The sequence below is a fragment of the Chelmon rostratus genome, chromosome 17, assembly GCF_017976325.1.
Source record: "Chelmon rostratus isolate fCheRos1 chromosome 17, fCheRos1.pri, whole genome shotgun sequence".
In the NCBI taxonomy this organism is placed as follows: domain Eukaryota; kingdom Metazoa; phylum Chordata; class Actinopteri; order Chaetodontiformes; family Chaetodontidae; genus Chelmon; species Chelmon rostratus.
In genome coordinates, this window is record NC_055674.1 from 17,159,348 (window position 1) to 17,182,211 (window position 22,864).

Sequence of the window (22,864 nt, forward strand, 5' to 3'; positions counted from 1 at the left end):
GTAAAGTTGTAGAACACATTCAATAAGCAACCATTTCCGCAGCACATCCTGCAGCTGCAGAAGAAGACAGTCTAAACAATCCAACCACACACAAATATTATAGTGTTTCACATTATACGTACAAAGCGCATACAAAACCGGCTCCTCTGATGTTTTTCAGGAACGTTTAAAGGCCAGCGAGCACCGGCCAGACATGGAAGACAAAGCAGACAAGCGGAACGCCGACCCCAAACCCCGCCCCTCCTCGATATCCTCCCCGTCTCCCTCACCCATCCTGCACCCCCGCAAACCTCCCCCTCCCTCTCGCTCGCCAACCCCGTCTACCTCCTCCCTCACCCCTCTGCCCCCGCTCCCCTCACCAGTGACCACCCTCAAGTCAGAGGATGGTGGGCAGAGAGTGTTGTCTCACCCACCGACAGCCTTGCCTCGCTCGCCTTCTCCCCGCTCGCCCTCTCCACCCCCGTCCTCTCCACGGCGGCCTAAGCAGGAGGCAGCTGAGGAGGGGGAGGTGGAACGGAGAGGGCAGCGAGGGGGACAGAAGACAGCCTCTGCACCCTTTCAGGGCATCTACTCAGGTGAGTCTGGAGGAATCTGACAACTGAAGATTCGGCCATCAGCTGCTCGCCCTCATGTTAACTGAGCCTCTGTTACAGAGGCTGTGTTCTGGCAGGTGTAGATGTTTGTTTGTTGCTAAATTATTGACCCATGCACTGTGACTCTGGTGACTCTAATTTCTTTATTTTTGCTTTATTATGACAGATCTCCCTCCAGGCTACCCATACCAGTCCATCACTGCCCCTTTTGGCTCACCTTTCGCCCCTTATCACATCCCAGCACCCACAGGGGCAGACACAGAAGTCGTCCCACCCCACCTCTCCCGCTCTCCTGCCTCTGCTGCCCCATTGCCTTCAGCCCACCTGCATTCAAGGTTGCTGGACTCAGACATCAAGCCACAGAAACTAGAGCCGTCAAAGACGGGATCTTTTCTCAAGCAGGAACCCGGTGTGGAACTGCCTCAGCTTGACGTCACACCAGAACCTCTGGGTCCTCTTCGCCAGAGCTGCAGCCCTGTGCTAGCCAGCCAGAACAGAGAGGGTCCTGGGGAAGCCTCTAAGCCGAAGCCTCAACCACTACCTCTGCATGTCCCCAGCCCTCCACCGCAACAAGCTGAAAGACTTGAGGAAGTCAGGGAGGAAGAGAAGGAAGGAGGGCAAATCAAAATGGAGGCATCATCTTACTCCTGTCAGGCAGCATACCCCCTGCCTGCTCCGCTTACAGAAGCCAAGCTTAAACCAGAGGTCATCAAAGATCCAGAACGATATCCACCGTGCATCACTGCAGATTCAGAAAGCCAGGAATCTATTCAGATGAGTGTGTCACTAGAGCAAACCGCCAGCGTTGTGTGTGAACAGGAACAGCCAGACACTCCAATCAACTCGCTCCCTCCCAGTCAAGAAGAAAGTGTCACTGAAAGTCTCGTTTGTCCACCTCCCTCCTCCAACTCGCCGCTCCCGCTGGTCATCGGCCCCGAGGATCCCATGGCGGGGATGCTCGCTTTGCTGACAGCAAGCGAGATGGCCCAGGCCCGCCCCAGCACCCCACCTGCTCCAACCCTCACACCGCAGATCAAAAACCCTCCCGTGGGCGCAGACTGCGGCAGTGCTGGTGCTTTGGAGATAGTGGCACTGGAGGGGATGGCCTTGCTTAGCCAAATGGCCCAGCAGGAGATGGTACACATCAGCCTAGAGCAAGGTGAGAAGATATGAGAGGATGTGGGGTGGGAAAAGATGGGAGAATTAGAAAAGAGAGGAATGAAGGGATTAAAGGATGCATTGAAATTAAATAAGATGAAGTCTAATACCAATGTTCCTCTAATGTCTCAAATCCTCCATTCAGATCTGACGTTAGAGGGTCTGGACTGTCTTCTGGAAGCAAGCAGACAGATTTTGTTGGAGGCCATTGAGAAACAGTCCCACATTGATCTGCCCAGAACGCTGGACCCTGACAAGAAGTACAGCTGGAGGCAGAGGAAGGAGGAGCCGGTATGACGAAGACAAATGCGATGGTCACCCAGAGATGAAAGCATGTCGGTTTGTCACATGTTGTGACACTTTTCTCTCTTTCCTGCAGCTGTACAGTAAAATGTCTGTGGAAATGTTGGATGCGGTGGAAGTGGAATACCGTGTTCGCCTGGCTGAGCTGCAGAAGATGTACAAGGAGAAGCAGAGAGATTTGAGCAAGCTGCAGAGACGCCGAGACAAGCGGTGAGTGTTGGCTCCACATGCTTACTGTAAGAACCACGTACAAGATGAATTAATCACACCGCAGCTATTAGTACACACTGATGCACACCTGCAAACAGTGCCCCCACATCTCCACCCCAGACAAACCCACACCTATAACTCAAATTATGCATATGACAGTGAGCGGCAGCAGCAGGAAGATGAGAGGCGCAGTCTCACCAGACGGGGCAGAGGCCGACCCAGGAAGAGGAAACGCTTGACTACACCTCCCAAACTGGACAGCAGGCCTGGAAAGTGAGTGAGATCTACGCGTCAATTCAGCCAGTTTTACCAGTGTTTCGTTTCTCGGTTTGGTTTTTGGTTTTATATGCAGTACATACAGCGTAAATATTCCAATGTGACAGGGTGGGTAGGTCTGTGCAGTACTCTGAGGACTCTGAAGCTGGGGATGGACAGAGGAAGAGGTTCCGGATGTCAAGAGAAGAAGAGGAGATGGAGGCAGGAAGTGGAGGAGTGAAGGTGAAAAAGAAGAAAAAGAAGAAGAAGAGCTGGAATGACCAGGAACCATCCACCAGTCATACTCTGGAGGTAGGCCATTTGGAAGAGAGTGTTTTGATTTGGGCTGCATTGTGTTTTGCCAATCTCTGATTACTTATTTGGTGGTTTTCTGGTGTTGTCAGGTGTTGAAGGCGAAGCGTGGCCACGTGTGTGAGCAGGAGCAGCTGGCGTCGGACCTCGACAGAGCGCTTTCGCTCTCTCAGCTCGGCTCTCTTGGCGCATCTCGCAAACTTGCGTCCAACTCCAAATTAGACAAGTCGAAGGGCAAGTCGGCAGAGAGTCGGATGAAGGAGCGAGGCATACACTCATCCACCAAAGGAGGGAAGCACAAGATGGCTGCCAAGGCTTCTGCTTCAGAGACCGTCCGGAAGGTGAAAGGTCAGAAGAAGACTGCTCTGTTCTCTCCAGTGAGATCAGAGCTCAGCAGCTGCTCTAACAGTGAGTACCTGGAGACGAGACATAAACGATTGATACGAGGGAGTTTGCCAGAGAAGAACTACTAGAGTCCAAGAAATGTTTTCACATACCGTCATCAAAACACTGAGGTGCAGGTGAAGCATACCATTTAAGAGACGAGGCTGGCATGCTGGAGCGGGAAAGTTTATGTTAAACATTGATAATAGAAGCTAGAAGTCCACTTACTAGTTTGTGTGTGTGTGTGTGTGTGTGTGTGTGTGTGCGTGCGTGCGTGCGCGTGCGTGCGTGCGTGCGTGTGAAGCCTGATAAATCTCATTCCTCTGTACCAAAGATTTCCATTGCTGTCCACAAACTGTTAAACACACATAAATGAACCACACTGTTGCCCTGGGTAACATGATCCTTCTTTACCAAGAACACACACACTGTAGTTTATTTTGACTCAGTCCCAAACACACCATCCCGTTCCTGTAAATACTCACTGGAGCACCAAATGTGTATTCATCCGCCGCTGAAAATAATCCCCAACAAATGTGCTATTTCCTCCTCTTTGAGTTACGTTTGTTAAAAACTACAGCGCCCAGCTGTTTTAGGAAAGTATTTAGCAGCCTTTTAAAAAATAAATCCATAATTTTGTGACCTGTGTGTTAAAAGATTTGATATCTTCGGTAACAAGCCACAGAAATGGTAAGGAAGTAGGAAAATATTTAAAGATGGACTAACATGTCGTTGGTTTGGTTTGGTTTGGTTCTCTTCATGATATTTGTTGGCATTAAGAAAAATATAGAATAACTCCAGACTTCTCCTGTAAAAAGCATTCCACCTCACGCTTAACTCCTTTATCTCATTGTATAGAGAATATTTCCTTAAACACTTGCCTGTGCCTCATCCACCAGCAAGCTGCATATATCTGGCGACATTATTCAACTACTTCATGGGAGTGGCAGTTGTTTAACGGGTCAAACTGTAAAAAATGTAAAATAAATTGAGGTTTAATCCTCGCAGAGTGTTCTCAGATTGTGATGTTGAGGTCCAGCACAAGTCTGACTGGTGTCTGACTCTTGGTTTCATGAATCATTAACCGCACTTTCTCTGCACCAGACTCAGATTCAGAGGAGCACAATTCTTCTCGAGGGGGCTGGCCCCCTCTCTCAGGGACACGTTCCCACGGCAGCCTGACCAGGAAGAGGCGGTCCGCATCGTCGCCGACGTCCCTGCTGTCCAGTCAGAAGTCTCAGAAGAAGAAACACAAGCACTTATCCCTGCTGCTGGAGGAAGCGGGCCTCAGCTCCTCTGACGACTCCTTCGACCAAGGTTACTGACCAAATCTTACAGCCCCTCGCCCCTCGCTGTTGTGTCAGACAAAAAAAAATTGTGTTTCTGAGCCTCGTCACAGCTTGTGTCTTTGTTTGCGTTTCGCTAAGGCAGCTGTTTTCAGACTGTGCTTTAGCGAACGGTCCCTCTACCTCTCTCGCCTGCTGGCTTCTCTGCCGGTTGCCTTTTTTTAAAAAAAAGCGTTTACCTATTTCTATGGTGTTTTTTTTATTGCCTGGATTGCAAACCGTGTTTTGTAGCATTTGTACATTGAAAAATTGTGTGAATTGTGAGATTTTTTTCATAAAGTTGTATTGCAGTTTGGTACCTATAAGCTTTATTAAAGGTGTTGATTTGATCGGCACAGAACGCGAAGCGCTGTGGTCCTTGTGTCTGCTTCATCTGTCTGTCTGTCTCTGTCAGTCTGTCCAGCTGCCACTGCACCGCACACATCCTTTAGACTGCTCTGTTCGTCAAATATCCCTTCAGCTCTCCTGTTCAAGCTTAAGGCTTACATTTGGGAAACTGAAACATGGAAGGCAGAGGATTAGCTCAGAGCACATAGAGCTGAATCTGATAGGACAGATAAGACAGTCAGTTTAAATTGTCAAAGAGAAGCGTAACGTCAGTTTGCTCTTATTCGCATTTTTTAGAATAATTAAATTTCCAGACTGTTTACTGATGATGTGGTCTAGTTTTTGATGATGTGGGGGAAATGAATGCATTGCTACTCATTCTAAGCTTCTTGATGGCACAAATCGTATTAGATGTTGGGGATATTTGGACAATAGAGCTCCTCCTCTGTGTCTACTAAACCTTCAAATAACCCTTTTCCCTTTATGTTGCTCTCTCAGACACCTTGCTCTGTCTTCTCAACTTTCCCTCCTCACCTTTGTCCCACCCCCCCATCCTACCCATGATGCTTTGAGTGTCTCTCAGCCTGTTCCATGTGCTTGTGCTGCTGCTGCTGCGACATTACAGAAGCTTGGCAAGGAGTAGCGCAGCCTTGAGCCTACGCTACCTCGCTACGGCTAGTCTACGCTGTGGCTAAAGCTTTGCTTGAGCTTGACAGTGCTAAGGCCAGGCTACGCTATGGCTAGGCTGCGCCCTCGCCACCGCTCTGCCCCGCCCTGCCTGAGGCCACACCCCTGTCACCTGCTCTGTAAGTAGGAAGTGCCCCTCGCTCTATTCTTCATTGACCGCTAACATGGGCGTTTGCTGAAATTGAACCACATACACAGAACATTTACTTTTACCTTATTTTTTTGTTTGTTTTTCTATTTTTATTCACAAATTAAAGCTCATTAATGAGAGCTATGGTTAGCCCCACTCATCCCATCATCTTCATGTCTCCTGATGGCTTGTTTAAAGTTTAAAGGGAGACTTGATGCTCTTCTGGGACAGAGGATGCAACCATGGTTTCTCAAACCTCATGCAAACATTATACCAAGGGGCCTCACAGGGCTGTCCTCTCAGTGCCTGCCTGTTGTGTCGTCTGCCTGCTACAGTTAACACATAGTGGATTCACAGTACAACATACGCGCCAGAATTGGCAACTTGAAATTAGTTGGTTCATTAGTTTGTTTTTGTCTGCAGCCCCCACAAAAGTAAACTCTTGTTTAATTCAAATAAGCCCCATAAATCAAATCAAGCATCATTGTTTGTTAAAGAGCAACTTTACATCCCCTAAAAATCTTGTTTTTGCTGCCGGTGTACTCCAGTACACCATGACATCACTGGTAGGTGTGGTTACTGGTGCACCAGCCTTGAAACTTTCAACCAGAGGGGGCAGCAGAACACTGCTTTTCGGCCTGGTGTTTAATAAAAAAATCACAGAGCTAATTTTATAAGTAACATTTGAAGTCAGTAAGACTGAAAAACAGTATGATGCTGTTTGATTTTGAAGAGACCTTGTACTGTGCATCCACCCTCAATGTTAACACTCTAACCCCCTGAGGAGATGCTCCTCCTGCTCATCTGTTGCCAAGGACCTAACTGCTAACTACCAGTAGCGCACAGCTAACAAGCAGTATGCTACTGTGTGTGTGTGTGTGTGTGTGTGGAGGGAGAAGAAGGGCAGTTTCTCTTCTCTGTCACATTCTCTTAAGGTTTTTTTTTTTTTTTTTAATAAAAACAAATTATGTCTGAGTCAAGGTTGCAGCTCACATGCTTTCAACAGCTGCGTGTGTGTGACTGTGTGAGAGTGTGTGTGGCTCAAATGAATATATGTGGTTAATCCCAGTTTTTCCATTCTGGATCTTGCTTACACAGCATTATAGTGTGAAGGGGGGCTGCAGTGGTTTGGACAGTCTATCTCGTCTCTCTCCACTGTTGTCTCTGAACAGCCGACATGTTAAGACGTAGGATAGTGTGTGTATTTGTGTAGCCAGGCTGTTAATGGAAGGCTGCTCTATCCTGTCACACAGGGTGCAAGTCAGCCTTTGTAGTTAGCTTCTTGTCTTAGAAGAGTTGCATCTTGATTTCGCATCGTTTTTCTTTGGTTAATTCATCATCTCTATGGTGCAGTCTTTGTGTTTGCAGTCAGTCGAAAGAGTAGGAAGTGATTTGACCTTTGGGCCCGACCTGCACCACAACCACATCCATCTCTGAGCTGAAAATCTTGTCTCCGAAACAGAAACCTCTGAGGATGACGACGAAAACGAGGACGAGTCCGATTCGGACGACGACGGCGGCTGTGAGGAGAGCGGGCTGGGTCTGCTGGCCAGGTTTGCGGCCAGCGCTCTCCCTGTCAGCTCCACCCCGCTAAGCCTTCTCCATGACGGCAAACACCGCAGCAGGCAAAGCACTCTGGGTAACACAACACAACAGATACAAAGAGCTGTGTGTGACTGAGCACCATGTCTGTTCAAATAGACAGAATGTGGATTTTGTGGAAATTAGCAACAAATAAAAGAGAAAAACTGCCATCAGGTTTATATTTAAACAAAATGTAGACAAATCTGTTCTCTGCACAAACTGTCCTGCTTTTACTCATTTCACAGGTTCTCTTGACAGAATTCCACAGTGCAATTGTAATTTTTTGTGGTTGAGCAGGTTCACCGCCTAAGTGTTTCTTCAGGATTGTGTTATTGATTCATAGTTAAATATCAATTCATTTCTAATTGTCACATCAGGCTGCATGTAATTATTCAGTCTTGAATTATGTATTAGTTTCAAGTTGATCAATAGTCCTATTCACAGGGTTATTGATTTCAGAGAATGTAACACCTGAGTTTATTACTGACTGCATGTTGACTGTGTAGTATGTGTGAGGAAGAGTTTTGACATCATGTGACCCTCTCCTCTCCTCCATCAGGGTCATCAGAGTGCGAGTGGTCCGACTCTGGCTCCGACTTGCGGCTGAGGAAGTTCCCCTCACTGCTGCACGGCAAACGCTCCGCCCCAGAGCTCCCCCTGTTGCCCCCGGCAAACCGCCGTATCGACCAGACCAGCCCCACCAAGCGAGACGAGGTGCTGCCAATTCAACGAAAACCCCTCCCCAAACCACGTCCCTCGCCCCGGTCGCCACGGCGGTTCAGCTTCGACCTCTCCACCAGCTCTGGGGTCGGAGGCTTCAGCGAGGACGAGGGCTGGACCCGACGACGCAGCGAGAGGATTTTCCTCCACGATGCCACCACCTCAGCCAGTCAGACGACTGTGCCAGCCTCTGCCTCCTCCAGTCAGAGCTCCTCCTCCAGCTCAGCCCCACCTCTCACCCCAAAGCCAGCCCCCAGACCCAAACCTGCTCCACCCAGCAGAGAGGGGAAAGATGTGGTGAAAGTACGTCAATAATTCATCTGGTCTTTATGCACCAACTGAGCTGGGTCTGAAAAACAAAGAGGCTCCGGCCTCGTCCCCCCTCCTCTCTTTGCTTAGCTTCCTTTTTCTTTTCGGTTACTGTTTTACTCCGGCCCTCCTCCCTCAAACTCTGGTTCCTTCACACCCTTTTTGCCTCCCTTGATACCTCTGTGTGTGAGTGTGTCTTAAGTTTGTGTGTGTGTGTGTCAGAGTGTCAGCAGGGTTTCCCAGTACTTCAGTCACTGCAGCACTCCCCTGCTGTCTGTGTCATGTTGCTGACAGGAAAGGACAACTGCAGGCAGCCTGGCAGCATCCCACCCTCAGTGTGTGCGTGTGTGTGTGTGTGTGCATGCATGCGTGTGTATGTGTGCGTGAGTGGGTAAAGATATAAATCTGTCCAGTGATCCTCAGTGCTGTCATTCATATGCATGTTTTAACTCTGTGTGTTGTGACTTTTGAAAACCAGAAAAAGAAGCTGAAGGACTCTCCTCTGCCTGTGAGCCCCTCCACCCTGTGCGGTCCAATCACAGACAGCCCCGCGCCTCTGAGCCTCAGCCCGTCACGCAAGAGCCAACCAAAAGCCAAGACCAAGGCCAGAGAGGTCAGTGGGATGATGGATCAGCTGCAAAGTCATTATGGACGTGAACTTAATTATCCTGGCAAGGACAAAAGCAGAACATTGTAGTTATTAGGCCTAAATGTGCACACACACACACACATGCACACACTTTACTCTCTTGCAGTGTTGCACAAACACATGAATAAGTCTCAAGAATTGAACTGATAGCTTCTGTTGCAAGTAACACTGTTTTGTTCTGTTAGCGAGAGAAAAAAAGTAAACCTCTTGTATCGTGTGATTTCTGCCAAAGTGTTGCATTGCTCTCCATCTGCCACCAGCCCAAAACTCGAGTTTGTTTTGGAAACACGCAAGGCAGCTAAAGTGTGTGAGCAAAGCTCTTTGTGGTGGTGGAACAGCAGAGAAAATTGTGTATTCAACAGCATAAGTGTTGTAATATGTTGCTGTTTCACGTTGAAAACTTAATTTGTGGTGTGTCAGCCTGGTAGTTTGGTGGGCTGCCACAAATTAACCTTAAGTGTCAGGATCATTTCATCTTCATCATCATCTGAGATTTTGGAATATAAACTAATACGTTTCCGGCAGTTGATGTTTTTCCCCTAAATGGATAATTAGCGCTGTGAAATCAAAGCCCTTGTGTGTGTTTTTGCAGCCCTCCAGGGGAGCGGTGAGCCGGCTGATGGAGAGCATGGCAGCAGACGAAGACTTCGAGCCCAACCAGGACAGCAGCTTCAGCGAAGACGAGCTCCTCCCACCGCGCAGCAACAGCGTATCGGAGAGGTCCTCCACTCCTGGTCAGTACGCGGAGGCGCCATCTGCTGCTGCTGCCAGACGTGGCTCACGCTGTAAATAATGACATACTTATTTATTGCGTGTGTTGTTGTGTTCAGCTCCAGTGCAGTGCGTGTTGGACAAGGATTCTCTGGTGGACGGACTCAGAGTTTTGATCCCGATGGACGACCAACTACTGTACGCAGGACACGTCAACACTGTACACTCCCCTGACATGTGAGTACGCATGAGCAGAGCTGCACTTCAGAGGAGATGCTGATTGATTTGCAGCCTTTAATAGTGGAAACACACACATCTGTTTGCACTGCTAAAAGCTGCAAATCAATCAGTGGGCTCCAATTTGCTTCCCCCTCTAATGTTTGTTGTCCTTGATTTGAGAAGCACCAGATTCAGCTGCACATGAGTGGAAGGTGCACAGAGAACCAGCAGAGAAAATACTGTTAGGCAGCATCTGCACGAACAAACCACTGATTTTACATATGCACAACACAGAGACAAGGATTTGAATAGTCCGTCGTGTTGGGAAATATGACAATATTGTTTGCTTTCTCGCTCATAGTCACATGAAGACATTGAGACCAGTGTCATGTTTGCACCTTGAATATAAAGCTAAAGCCAGCAGCTGGTTATCTTAGCTTACCATAAAGACTGGAGGCAGTAGTAATTTTCTCCAGTTTGCAGTCTTTGAGCTAAGATAACCAGTTGCTGGCTATAGATTCGTATTTACTGAACAAACACGAGCGTGGTATTTATCTTCCCATCTACCTCTTGGCAAAACTATTCCATCAAACTTGCATACACACAAACATGAGAATATAAGGCGCTACATTTGTGGTGGTAGTGGTTTAAGTAGAAGAAAACAAACAGTAAAGCCACGTTCAGACGGGGTTAATATTCCAGGGGGGATTGGCCGTGCTCCGCTCTGGACAATATGTTAGCCTGCGCCAAAGTCTGATAGTGGTAGTTAGTAAAAGACAACCGATTCCCCAGCCTGCTACACATGAAAGCAGTCAGAATCAAGATAGAAGATGAACTGCTGTCTCACTGGCCCCTTTCCACATTTCCTCCCTGCAGATACAGCGTGGTGGTGGAGGGGGAGAGAGGGAACCGACCGCACATCTACTGCTTGGAACAACTGCTGCAGGAGGCTGTGAGTAAACTGATTCACATATGGACCCTCAACATTTACAGACCTCTCAGAGCTCCTGATCTCTCTATTTCTGGAGATACACGAGATGTGAAACGCATGTGCAAAGTCTGTCTTATGAAATATGTGTGTGCAAGTGTGGCTGATTCTTTGCTGTGTTGACATACTAAAGTTATTTGTTCTGTATGTGCAGATCATCGATGTGAAGCCTCCCTCTGTGCGCTACCTCCCAGAGGGCACCCGCATCGCTGCCTACTGGAGCCAGCAGTACCGCTGCCTTTACCCCGGCACTGTTGTCAACGGTACAGCGACAGCACGCGAACACACACCCGCCACTTACACGATTTGAATTATAATCCACTTACATGGGCGATTTAATTGTAGCTGGCAGCACAAACAAATGTAAAAGATCTTAACAGAGCCTTCAGTGTGCAATGCAGCAGAGTTTATTACTTTGACGAGCCGGATGGTGATTGCAACATAACTGGTCCGGGTTCAGTCCAATTCAGTGAGCTTTTGCGATAAACAATAAGAAGCAATATTGCTTTAGTGTTCTGACACAGTTAAAAAAAATTTTAAATGTGTTACAACAGGTGTTTTTAAGCTGTAAATGTGTCCAAATCAAATGCTCTCTGCTCACGTGTGGATGTTTTCTGTTTTCCTCACAGGAAGTTCAGATATCGATGAGAATGATGATCTTATCACAGTGGAGTTTGACGATGGTGACACGGGCCGCATCCCCCTCTCCCACATCAGACTGCTGCCGCCAGACTACAAGATCCACTGTAAGCACACACACACACACACACACACAATTGGCGGACAGTTCTGCAACAGCAACATCCCAGTCAATCACTACATTTTTCTGGTCGTCACTCCGAGTTCTCTTTTGAAACAGCACTTTTATGTGATGCTTGCAGTATATGTATGTATGTAGTTGTTCCTATAGCCTGGTCCAGGCTTCATTAGTGTCCACATCAAACAGAGTGAGGAAAATGGAGCTTCTAAAGGCAGAGGAGCACCATGAAGCATGTTGCTTACAAAAATGAAAATATTTACTGAGCGTGGAGCTCAAGGTGTTTGTTACATTACAGTCTTTTCCTCTGTGGGCGCTTTTGTTGAATTCTGCACATCAGAAGCTGGTATAAATATTTTTCTTTTTGTAAGCAAGGTGCTTCCAACTTGTTGATGCTTTACGAGGGAGGGAACGCTGCAGAGTGCACACACTCAAAAACTCAAAGTGCTGTCCAAAATAGCCAATCACCTCGGCTCAGTTGAGAGGTAGAAACACTGCAGGTAACGGACCGTCAGGAAGAAAGCATGATGGTTCAGATGAACCATAACGTCTGCTGGGTCTCTGTCCAGGCGCCGAGCCGTCCCCTGCCCTGCTCGTGGCCAGCTGCTCCAGGAGGCGAGTCCGCAAATGCAGCAAAGAGGGCAAAGAGGTGGGAACAAAGCCAGAGGAGACCACTCCTAAGATCAAAGGAAAACCTGGACGCAAACCCAAACCCAAACCAGGTGAGCGAATTGAACGGCTTCCTCAGGAATCATAAAAGTCCCTGTTTTGTTGGTCCATCGGGGCTGGAAGCTCCAGCTTAGTATCATCATTAATTATTATTACCAACCCGCTGCTTATCCTGCTTATAGATAATATTCTCTGAGTTTAATTCTGCTCGACTCTGTTGTATCAGTGAAATGGTCGGTAGAAACTGGGTTTCACAGAAATGGTCGACTTAAAGTGTCAAATCTGTTAGAATTATGAAAGAACGAGAAGGTAATGTTTCCCATGGGGGGTAAGAATAATGGAGGGGGTGCTTAAAATACAACTAGTGCACTGTACATTAAGTACCGCCATCACTTTTGCCGTTATTTGAGACACGCTGCCTTTTCATTCCATGGGACCAGTAAAGGACATCTCCTCAAGCACTGGAGCCAAACGTGTCGTCATACAGATGATTTCACATCATTTGGCTCAGTGCTCATCATGGAAGTGCAGTGTGTTTCTCTTACATGTAAGACCGTTGGAAATGTTGATTATTTGGAATAATGATAATAAGATGAGTAACATGCAGGTTGTTGCTGTTCCTATTTTAACACATTTATCATAGTGACCATTAATGGGCTAAAACCTAAAATGCTTTTGACACGTCCGTCTTCTGATGAGTCTTTTTAAAACAACAGAACCAACAAAAATAGCTCAAAGCTCAGACAGATCTTTCATCAAACATCTCATATTTGACCACGGCTGTCATCTCTGTTGTCAGTTAAATGAATGCGCTCAAACAGCTTTGTTGTTCTGTAAAGCTCAGAGTCTATTACTCTAGCTGTGTTATATGGCATGTTGTCTGATTTGCTGATGCTGGCATTGTTTCTACTGGGTAAGCACTTCTTAAGGGCAATGTTTTCGTCTCAGATTTGTTTCTTTGCTGATTTGTCTGCCGCTCTCAGCATATGAGGCTGCACACCACAAAAATCATGAAGCCACACAATGAAAACGTCAGCATGTCCGGTGTAAACCCATTTACAGTGGAGCAGACTCGTTAAAGTTTTTTTGGTTGTTTTTCCTTTTTGTTTTTCTTTTTTTTCCAGAGGCCAACATGAACCCAGATGGCCGGGAGAAAGCTGATCCTCCGTCTTCCTCCACCCAGCCTGTTGAAAAACCCCAGGCTCCAGCCAAGCCTACAGGGGACAGGATCTCCTCTGTCCAGAAGGCGTCTCAGGAGAAGCCCAGGCCGGCATCCCGGCCAACAATGGTAACCCAGGGAAAACCAGGTCGCAAGAGCTCCACCACGTCCCCCACAAGTAGCCCCACCCTTCCCAGCCCGGTGCCCAGGAAGCCAAGCTCAGCTCAGCCTCCTACTCCTAAACCTGCCCGCACTCTCCCTCCCTCCCTCTACCCCTCCACCTATGGGAAGGTCCTGACCGTGGATCTGTACAGCGAGCCTAACCTCAGCTCGTACAACAACCAGCGCAGAGAAAGAGAGAATAGCAGCAGTGTCAGTCCCACCACCAACAGACCAATGTCCAGACCCAGTATGGCAACATCATCTACTGCACCTAAGCCAAGTGCTCCGTCCACGCCCAGGCCGACGTCTGCTTCCACACCCAAAACCAAATCCTCCTCGGACCATCACAGCAGCTCCAGACCCAGCCTCAGCTCCGGACTCACACCCAGCCCCATCTCCAGACTGTCAGCGGGCAAACCCGGGTCTTCACTGACTCCCAGACCTTCATCATCATCGTCTTCGTTGTCATCATCATCTGCCCCGAGACCCAAACTGAAGATGCCATCCGACCAGCTATCCTCCAGCTCCAGACCCAACCCCATCTCCAGACCCAAGCCCAGCGCGGGGCAAAGTGACATGGGTTCAGTGGTGAGGCGCAAGCCCCTGTCTGCAGAGCCCCTCGTCAAGCTTGACCACGAAGGCGTCACCTCTCCCAAGACCAAGAAAACCAAGGCTCTGATGTTGCTAGAGGGTCGGGGCGTTCGACGAGATCACACCCCCATCGCCACAGCCACGGCCAATCAGAAACCGCTAAAGGCTAAACCCAGAGCTCCAGATAGTGAGACTGGCCCGCCAGAGAAAGACTCTACCTACAAAGCACCAATGCTTGCTAAGGAGAAGGCAGCAGATAGTCGTGGAAGTGCTGGTAGAGGACAGGAGATGGACACTAGAGAGGAGAAAGGTAAAAAGGAGGAGAGAAAGGAGATGGAGAAAAGAGAGGAGAGAAAGATGAAAGAGGAATCTCAGAGTAGCAGCAGCTCAGAGTCTGAGGAAGAGGGGCAGAAAGGGAAGCTGAAGAAAAAGAAGAAATGCACCTCAAGTTGCTCTTCCTCCTCTTCATCCTGCTCCGGTTCCTCCTCATCTTCTTCATCATCATCTTCTTCGTCGTCCTCTTCGTCCACCGATGACTCCTCCTGCAGCTCAGATGAAGAGAGGACCGCCACGCCTCCACCAGGCCCCGTCTCCCCGCCTGCAGTGCAGGATAAACTGAAAGAAGAAACGAAACACGAAGAAGAAGAGGTGAAGAAGGAGGCTGAGGTAAAAGTGGAGGAAGAAGAGCTGTCTCCTCCTTCAGAGTCTCCCTCCCCTTCAGCCTCTCCGACTCCTGCTGCTTCTGCTCCCGCTAAACCTGCTAAACCAGCCACCGGGAAGGGCTCCGGGCAGAGGGGCCGTCCTCCAAAGCCAAAGCCCAGCGGAGGGGAGGGGAAGGTGGGGAGACCAAAGCGGAGAGAGGGGGTCCACCTCCCCACAACCAAGGAGCTGGCTAAACGCCAGAGGCTTCCCAGTGTGGAGAACAGGCCCAAAATTTCTGCTTTCCTTCCAGCCAGACAGCTCTGGAAGTGGTTTGGGAAACCCACTCAGGTGAGGAAAATAAATCCCCCATAAGTAGAAAGTTTGAAGGTCAGATTTTCAGAAACACAGAATATCCTTCAATTTCACTCCATGACCACCATGTCCTCTTCTAACCCCCCTCCAGAGACGTGGTATGAAGGGCAAGGCCAAGAAGCTCTTCTATAAGGCCATCGTGCGAGGTCGAGAGATGATCCGCATCGGAGACTGTGCCGTGTTTCTGTCCGCCGGCCGGCCTAACCTGCCCTTCATCGGCCGCATCCAGAGCATGTGGGAGTCATGGGGCAGCAACATGGTGGTCAGAGTCAACTGGTTCTATCATCCAGAGGAGACGAACCCTGGCAAGAAACTCACAGACAAGAAGGTAGGAGTTTTTAAAGCATTTCTGAAGAAAATATTGTGAAGTGACTGATTAAGCTGCGGATAAGTGCAGTTTCCTTAAACGCTGGTCGGAATTGTTAAGTCACAAAACAGAGCAGTCAGTAAAAGATCATTTTGTTTCTTGAATTATTTCATCTCAATAACAAAAGATCTTTTTGCAAGAGTGTTCTGACACATTTAATTTCGGGAAATGTAATTCATGAAAGGAGAATTACTTCAACAGTCATTTCTCTCCCTCTTCGTTCCTCATTTCAATATATAGTGCTGCAGTATCATTGCTGTTGTGAGGTGGTAGGTCATGACTTTTTTAGCATTGTATGTGTGATTCAGTCGTAGCTGTTAAGTAAAAGAAACACGTCAGACAGAATACATTGTTGTGTGTATGATTAGTTTGAAGCTGAAGACTTGTGTCCTCTGCAGAACTGGGATCAGATGTGTGGTCAGTCTCTACCAGCAGCTCTGCACTCTTCCATCCAGAGGAAAGACTTCATGGAGGTGAGGATGATCTTACCTGTGTTTTTAGCTGACTGAATACACCAAATAATGCTATTAATTGAATAACTTGAATGGAGTGTAAAAGAAAAAATAAAGTATTATACTTTTCCAGTACGTTCTGTGAAATGAAGTATTTTAAACTTTATTCAGCTTTTCTGTTTATCTTCACAAGCTCAATTTATTTTTCAGGTCCTTCATTTTCTTGTTTTGTTTTTTTTTTTCAGTCTTTGAAGAAATTTTGTCATTTATCTGTTTTCTACTGCTTTCCCCAAGCAACATTTGCCATTTTCCAAACACATCTGTGGCGAGCTAACTTCACTCAAATCACTGGTAGCTAAACACACTGACCGGGAGCCTTTTCAGCTAGCTTACCCTAGCTCACCTAGCTGAAGCTAACTCTCCTCACAAAACTCACTATTCATGTACTGACTCTTCTAACTGTAGCTAACGCATTTTAGCCAGCAACCTATGCTAACAGTGTTAGCTACCTAACAGTAGTAGAAGTTGTTTAGTTTGTCTCACATAGAGACATGAAATTACACACATCTACAAAATACAATGGTGCACTTAAGTTCATGACTTTTCGATGATGAGAAGAGACATGAAGATGATGTTACGTAGATAGGCTGTGTCCGTCAACTTCCAAATCAGGTCACCTAGCTAGCTTAGTTAGCGTTATTGCTGGCTGAAGTGCTTTAGCTACTGGTAAAGGGTTTACACACTGATGCTACTGCAGTATGTAGTGTAGATGATGACATAGCATAGCTGGCTAGTGTAGTTTTATGATTAAAGTTAGCTTCAGCTAGGTAGCTAGCTGAAAAGGAAAGTGCAGTGTGTTTAGCCACCAATTTAGCTAGCTAGCAACACAGTCCTCTCAACTTCTCCGTTGATATGTAATTTTATTTTATCAACTGGGTAAAGGAAAAATAAAAAGTTAGCTTTTAATGAACTGATTAGCAATGAAAAGAAAAGGACAAAGCTTCATATTTCTTTTTTCTGTTTTTCTTCATGATTTATTGAGATTTTTAGTTTTCTTTTTGACTTGTCTGATAAAGTTGTAACACATTTTGTAAGTTTTGGGGCTCTGCAGACCAGAGGTGAATGCAGTTAATACTCTAGCTGGGTGGAAGAGAAGCAGGTGTTCATTCACAGTGTTGGCCTGTTGTACATTTTGAATAAAAAGCTCTGTCTCTGTCACAGCGCGCCCTCTACCAGTCGTCTCACAGCGATGAGAATGACGTGCAGACGGTCAGCCATAAGTGCCTGGTCGTAAGCGTGGAGGAGTATGAGCAGATGACCCACACACGCCGATACGCCGACAGCGAGGACCTCTACTACCTGGCCGGCACCTACGAACCCACCACCGGCATGATCTTCAACACCGACGGAGTCCCAGTCATCTGCTAAACAAACCCAGAAACCCGGCACGAGTCGCTGAAACCAAATCATGACCCAACTTACCAACTTTGGACCTCGCCAAGGAGTCAAACCCACCGCGAGGTCTTTCCAAGTCTAATCACTGATCTTCATTCATGATGGATCTTTTCACAGCCGTGACTCAATGAACTGCTCCGATACCATGATACACTTCAAACAGACTGTCTTGAACAGCTACTACTACAGAGACGGGAGACACTATAGACAGTATTAAAAGGAACAAGTCTCTTGGATCTTTTGCACACACAGACTCCATTAACACATACTGCTCGCCGTGTTCATGAGAAAGCCTCTGAACACACACGAGCGCTTCAGCCTCCTTTTACATGTAAATATCCTTGTCACAAACACGTACTTACGCTCACACATGCACAGACACCTGTAAATACTCACCTCCATGTAATACACACACAGTTATATAGAGGATAATATGAGTGTTTTATTTTCATGTTATAGATTTATGTCAGAGTACTTTTTTCTAAAGAGGTAAACAGTCGAGAAGCTTTAATGAACTGTGAATGATGATACAGGAGAGAGGCCCGCTTCTGTCCGTCCGCCCCAGCGGGACAGACAGAGAAGAGACACACACACACACACACACACACACCGGTGATGTGACGTTGTGATTATGATGTTGCCGTGGTGATGTTACAGTCATGTTACAGTCATATAAATGTATCTACAGAACAGCAGGAGCGACAGACAGACGCGAAGAGAGACAGAGATGCACAGAAAGAGAGAGGTATAGACTCCTTCCATTGCTGTCCAACAGAAAGCACTTAAGAAAAAAAAAACACTTAAAGTCTGCCCTCCTTTAATTTTAACCCTTTGATCCCCCTTGACAATCCTGACCCGGGCAGGCAAACTGTCCGCACGCTACTCAAACTTCTGACTCCCTCAGAGACTCAGGCTTTAAGAGAGAGGAAGGAATCTTGTACTATTAAAAGCACTTCCCATTTTCATTGTCGAGTTCCTTATCTTAAAGGAAAAATCCACCCTGAAAACACTATGAAACGAAAACAGCTGCTGTTGATGTTTCCTTGTATGTTGTTTGCCCACTTTGCACTGAGGCTGAACAACAGCACGGGGAGAAATGGATCCTAGAGTTTCTCGAGTTTCTCCACCTGACAGCAGCCTCGATGGAGACCCAGCACAGCTACGGGGTTCAGGTGTCAGGGGGGTGTCGGGAAACACCCTGGGAAAAAGCAGGACACCTTTTTTTTTTTTTTTTTGGAAGAAAATTGGCTAACCATGAAAATAGAACTACAACACTTGATCACAAAGTGGCTCCATGAATGCACCGAACGAGACAAGCTGGTGTATTAACAGTGCAGGAGTCCCAGAGGGTGGATTTTTCCTTTTTTTTTTTTTTTCTTTCCTTTTTAAGGTGTTTTCAGGGTTGTAAACATTGCAGTCAGCTCAAGATGCATCAAGGTCATGGCGCTGATAGTCAGTATGCAGCTGCCAGCACTGATTAGATCATGAACATAATTCAATTATTTTGGCTGCAGCGTTTTCAACCTCTAAATGTCCTGTGTTGGATGTGTTTTTCTTTTTCTTTCGCTTCTGCTCTTTTACGGGTGTCTATCGCACCCTTAGTTTGAACACATTTCGCCCCTCCGAGCAATCATCTTTGACATGAGTGCACTTTGAATGAGCCCCCGCTGCAGAGGAGACTCTGCGACTGGGAGTCTTGTATGTCTTCCGAGAGTATTTACTAACCCGCTACCGCCACCTCTCCTCCCTCTGCCCGATGCCCCCTTCGCTTGTCAGACGCAGATGAACAGACACGCCGTCACGTCCCATTTTTTACTCGTTCTTTTCGCCTCCCGCAGCTGCTTATGAATTTTTTCTACGTGCCTAGTTTTAACCGTTTTTTAGGGTGAGACTGTTGAATGTCGTGCTCAGGGTTGTGAGCGTTTGGGCGGCCTTACTCTCCCAGGCCTTATGATGATGATTCGCCAAAATCTCACTTAGGTTCCCCCCTCGAGGAGTAATCAGATTGGTATTTTCCTCAGTCTGCTGACGTCGGGAAACGCCTGAATTCTTTGTGATTTCTAGTTTAAACAACCCTCCGTTCCTGAGCTCTTAACTCACTTAGCTACACTATTGTGTATAGAGTGTGTATCAGTATCTGTATACAGTATGTAGTATACTGTATATATAGAATCTATCTGTGATTATCGTGTTGATTTTCTTGTATGTTTCTTACCACGTTGCCCTCTCTCTGCTTCGCTGCAGAGACTGATGATTGTCTTGTTGATATTCAATAGGTTTAATATTTTCTACTCTTTTGAGATCTTTTGGTTACGTCTGAACTTGTCTGATTTTATTGTAGGGTTCATGTCGTTTGTACTCACTCTGAGATCGCTGCGAGACGTCCCAAGATGTTAATGTTGTTCGCGATAACATTTTTCCTGTTAAATGATGAAAGACATCTGCCAGTGTAGCAGCATTTCAGCGCATGTATAAAATCCAGACATGATAGCCTCCCAGTCAGAAAAGGAAACGTTTGATAATGTGCTGCTAGTGTATTAGTGTTGAAAGTGGTTTAACCAGGTACGGAGTGACTACACGTGCTGTTTTCTCATATTACTCGATGGATCGATGCCAGAGAATCGTATCTGCTCAAAACCCCACGTGCTCCTCAAGCTGCTGCTCCAAGATCCCCGCCTGAAACTCGCATTTCTGCAGACAGAAGTTTTGAGTGACAGTCGGCCAAAGTGGATCTCTGGCTGGTGTGTGTCAGCCGTGGGAGTGTGATGGGTACACGGCCCGTACCGGTGTTTGCAAAGAGAACAAGTTAAAGTGCCCGTTATGAATGTTTGTTTACCCCTGGAGCTACTAAAGCACTTTTTTTTGTCCGTGCGTGTGTGTGTGTGTGTGTGTGTGTGTGTGTCGGTGAGGAAGGCTGATAAGACATCACACTCTTATCCCCTGGTGTTACACGCACACACACGCACACACTTACACACCTTTGTAACCCTTTAAGGTGTGTGTTATTGCCTTCCAATCTCTATTTGCCCTCTATCTCCATCCAAAGCCCAGCCTTAGGCCTTCAGACAGGGTCCAACACACACACACACACACACACACTTATTGCCCACCTCGCCTTCACTTTCATTTGGAGTCACGTTTAAAGAGCCTGACTTTGTGTACGTTCTTTTTATCACCGTTCATGTTTCACTTTGGCTTGTCCTTCACTTTTTTGTTTTTGCTGTGATTTATTTCGTCAGATTATTCTTTTTCTGTCGCATGATTCTGCCTTCTTTGTTTTTTTTGTTTTTTTTTCCCTTGCTTCCCCTCTCTGAACAATCGTCCACGCCTCTCAAGCAATACTGCTGACGGGCACTGGGAGCTAGCTGCTAGAGAGAGAGACAGAGAGAGAGAGGAATGGGAGAGAGAGAGGTGGACTGGAGGCTGGTTCTTCGTCTGCTGTTCCTTCAGTATCGTTATCGTCCTGTTACAGAAAAAATAGATTATTTTGAAAATAAATAGAAAAATCATCTAAGTTTTGTAAATGATCCTTCACTGTCGAGGGGAGAAAAAGCTATCAGAATATACTTTGTACACGTCTAATCTTGTAAAAATGCAAAAAAAAGGAATACATTTTAGAGATAAATCTGAAAGCAGATATATTCTGTCACCCTATACTGTACGTGTAAGGAACTGGGTTTTTTTCTTTTTTTTTTTTTTTACAGACAGCAACCACGTTTGTCAGTGTTTCTTTTAAATTGTTTTAGTAACTCAATATTTTATAGTTAATCAATAAACAGATGGAACTGTACCTCTGGTGTCCTGTGAGTCTCTGGCATGTGCTAACATGTTACATCTCAGTGTGTTTGGTCATGTGTGGGACTGCACTTATGCTAGCTAAGCTAATAAGCTTCTAGCTTCTGCTTATATATTTACCGTGCAGACGTGAGAGCGGCATCAGTCCCATCCAACTCTCCGCCACAAAGCCAATTTCCCAAAATGTCAAACTATTCCATCAGCTCAGCTCCAGTCGTCACCGCCATCATAAGAAGCGGCGCTCTCGGCTGAACTCACGTGCCCTCGTGTTTTTGTTTTTCTCCTCTGCTTTTGTGCCCGGGTTCAGTTTTTTGAGGACTGCCCCTTTAATCAAGAGTGGACTCCATCAGGCCTCCATTTTGGCAGCCCAGTAATGAAGCTGCTGGTTGTGATAAAATGGAGGAAAGTTCAGCTTCCTCTGCTGGGCTGCAGAGCTGACCACGGGAGACACATTTTCCACCGCTGACCGTTCATGACTCTGCCCTCAAAGAGCTGGCAAAGGTGTGTGTGTGTGTGTGTGTGTGCATGTGTGTGTGCGTGTGTGGCTTTTGAATTCCTGTGTGTCCACGTGTAATTAAATCTTTGCTGACATGAACTGAGTGTGTGTTCCTGTTTCACAGTGAGAGCAGCAGTCAGGGGTTCAGCCGCCTCTCTGTTTCCCCCAAAGGACCAACATCAGCATAACATCAGAACCTGCTGGGAGCTTCCTCTGACACACACACACACACACACACACACAGAGAGAGAGAGGGTACACCAGCACAGAAAGGTATCCACACATCCTTACATACACTGGCACACACACTCTCTCTCCATCCTACCTCAGCAGCGCTCTACACACACACCCCTGTGGGAGTGTCTGCATGCAGGGTCCTGATTGGCCAGCATCACATGAACAGAGGTGCTCTATTGGCTGAGGTTTCATTGCAGAGGGAGCCGAGTGTGTGTGTGTGTGTGTTTGAGCTCATTACTGTTACATCCCTCCACCTCTCCTCCTTTACTCCCCAGCTCTTCCAGGCGGCCGTGTATTTGAGTGTGTGCTCGGGTGTGTGTGTGCGTGTGAGTGGGTCGCACACACCGGTTTCCCAGGAGACAGGTATCTAAGTGAGGGGGCGTTCAAACGCACACTGAGCACAAACACTTTGAAAGGGTTGTTATTCAGACTGGAGTCTGCTCTCAGAGTCTTAGAACACTTCTTTGTCCTTCAACTCTGTTTTGTGGAAAAAAGAGTTTTCTGTATTCATTTCTATACTAACTCCTCTTTCTTCTTTTCTGTGTGCCTGTCATGCTTCCATTCTCACATCGCTTCACTCCTGTCTTACGCAGGCAGGAATCAGGAGGTCTAAAAGGACACACAGGATTGTCTGTCGTGTCGTTGTTCCTCTGCTTCATGGCGACACGAACACGAGGCTGGGAGAAGGTTTTCGAGAGGCCTCTCTCCTTGCGGGGGATTAGCTGAAGATCAGTCGGCCCACCACTCTGTGCATTAGCGCCGCTGTAATCAATAGTTTTACAATAACAATGGATCAGATGACTATATATAATAGCGGGGGTTGCT

The 22,864-nt window shown here is 47.0% G+C and overlaps 1 protein-coding gene across 1 annotated transcript in view; it reads left to right on the forward strand.

The window, feature by feature from the left end:
* tnrc18 (trinucleotide repeat containing 18) overlaps nucleotides 1-21,301 on the forward strand; it is a 46,416-nt gene extending 25,115 nt beyond the window's left edge. Inside the window, exons 10-30 of the mRNA XM_041956484.1 lie at nucleotides 161-575; nucleotides 760-1,752; nucleotides 1,897-2,042; nucleotides 2,131-2,264; nucleotides 2,424-2,537; nucleotides 2,648-2,831; nucleotides 2,924-3,239; nucleotides 4,320-4,532; nucleotides 7,168-7,344; nucleotides 7,849-8,312; nucleotides 8,797-8,931; nucleotides 9,560-9,701; nucleotides 9,798-9,915; nucleotides 10,774-10,849; nucleotides 11,040-11,148; nucleotides 11,515-11,631; nucleotides 12,212-12,364; nucleotides 13,436-15,213; nucleotides 15,329-15,565; nucleotides 16,003-16,077; nucleotides 17,278-21,301. Coding sequence (XP_041812418.1) covers nucleotides 161-575; nucleotides 760-1,752; nucleotides 1,897-2,042; nucleotides 2,131-2,264; nucleotides 2,424-2,537; nucleotides 2,648-2,831; nucleotides 2,924-3,239; nucleotides 4,320-4,532; nucleotides 7,168-7,344; nucleotides 7,849-8,312; nucleotides 8,797-8,931; nucleotides 9,560-9,701; nucleotides 9,798-9,915; nucleotides 10,774-10,849; nucleotides 11,040-11,148; nucleotides 11,515-11,631; nucleotides 12,212-12,364; nucleotides 13,436-15,213; nucleotides 15,329-15,565; nucleotides 16,003-16,077; nucleotides 17,278-17,484 — 6,303 coding nt within the window. The 3' untranslated portion in view covers nucleotides 17,485-21,301. The remainder of the gene's footprint in view (nucleotides 1-160; nucleotides 576-759; nucleotides 1,753-1,896; nucleotides 2,043-2,130; nucleotides 2,265-2,423; nucleotides 2,538-2,647; nucleotides 2,832-2,923; nucleotides 3,240-4,319; nucleotides 4,533-7,167; nucleotides 7,345-7,848; nucleotides 8,313-8,796; nucleotides 8,932-9,559; nucleotides 9,702-9,797; nucleotides 9,916-10,773; nucleotides 10,850-11,039; nucleotides 11,149-11,514; nucleotides 11,632-12,211; nucleotides 12,365-13,435; nucleotides 15,214-15,328; nucleotides 15,566-16,002; nucleotides 16,078-17,277) is intronic.
* The last annotated feature ends 1,563 nt before the right edge of the window (nucleotides 21,302-22,864 follow it).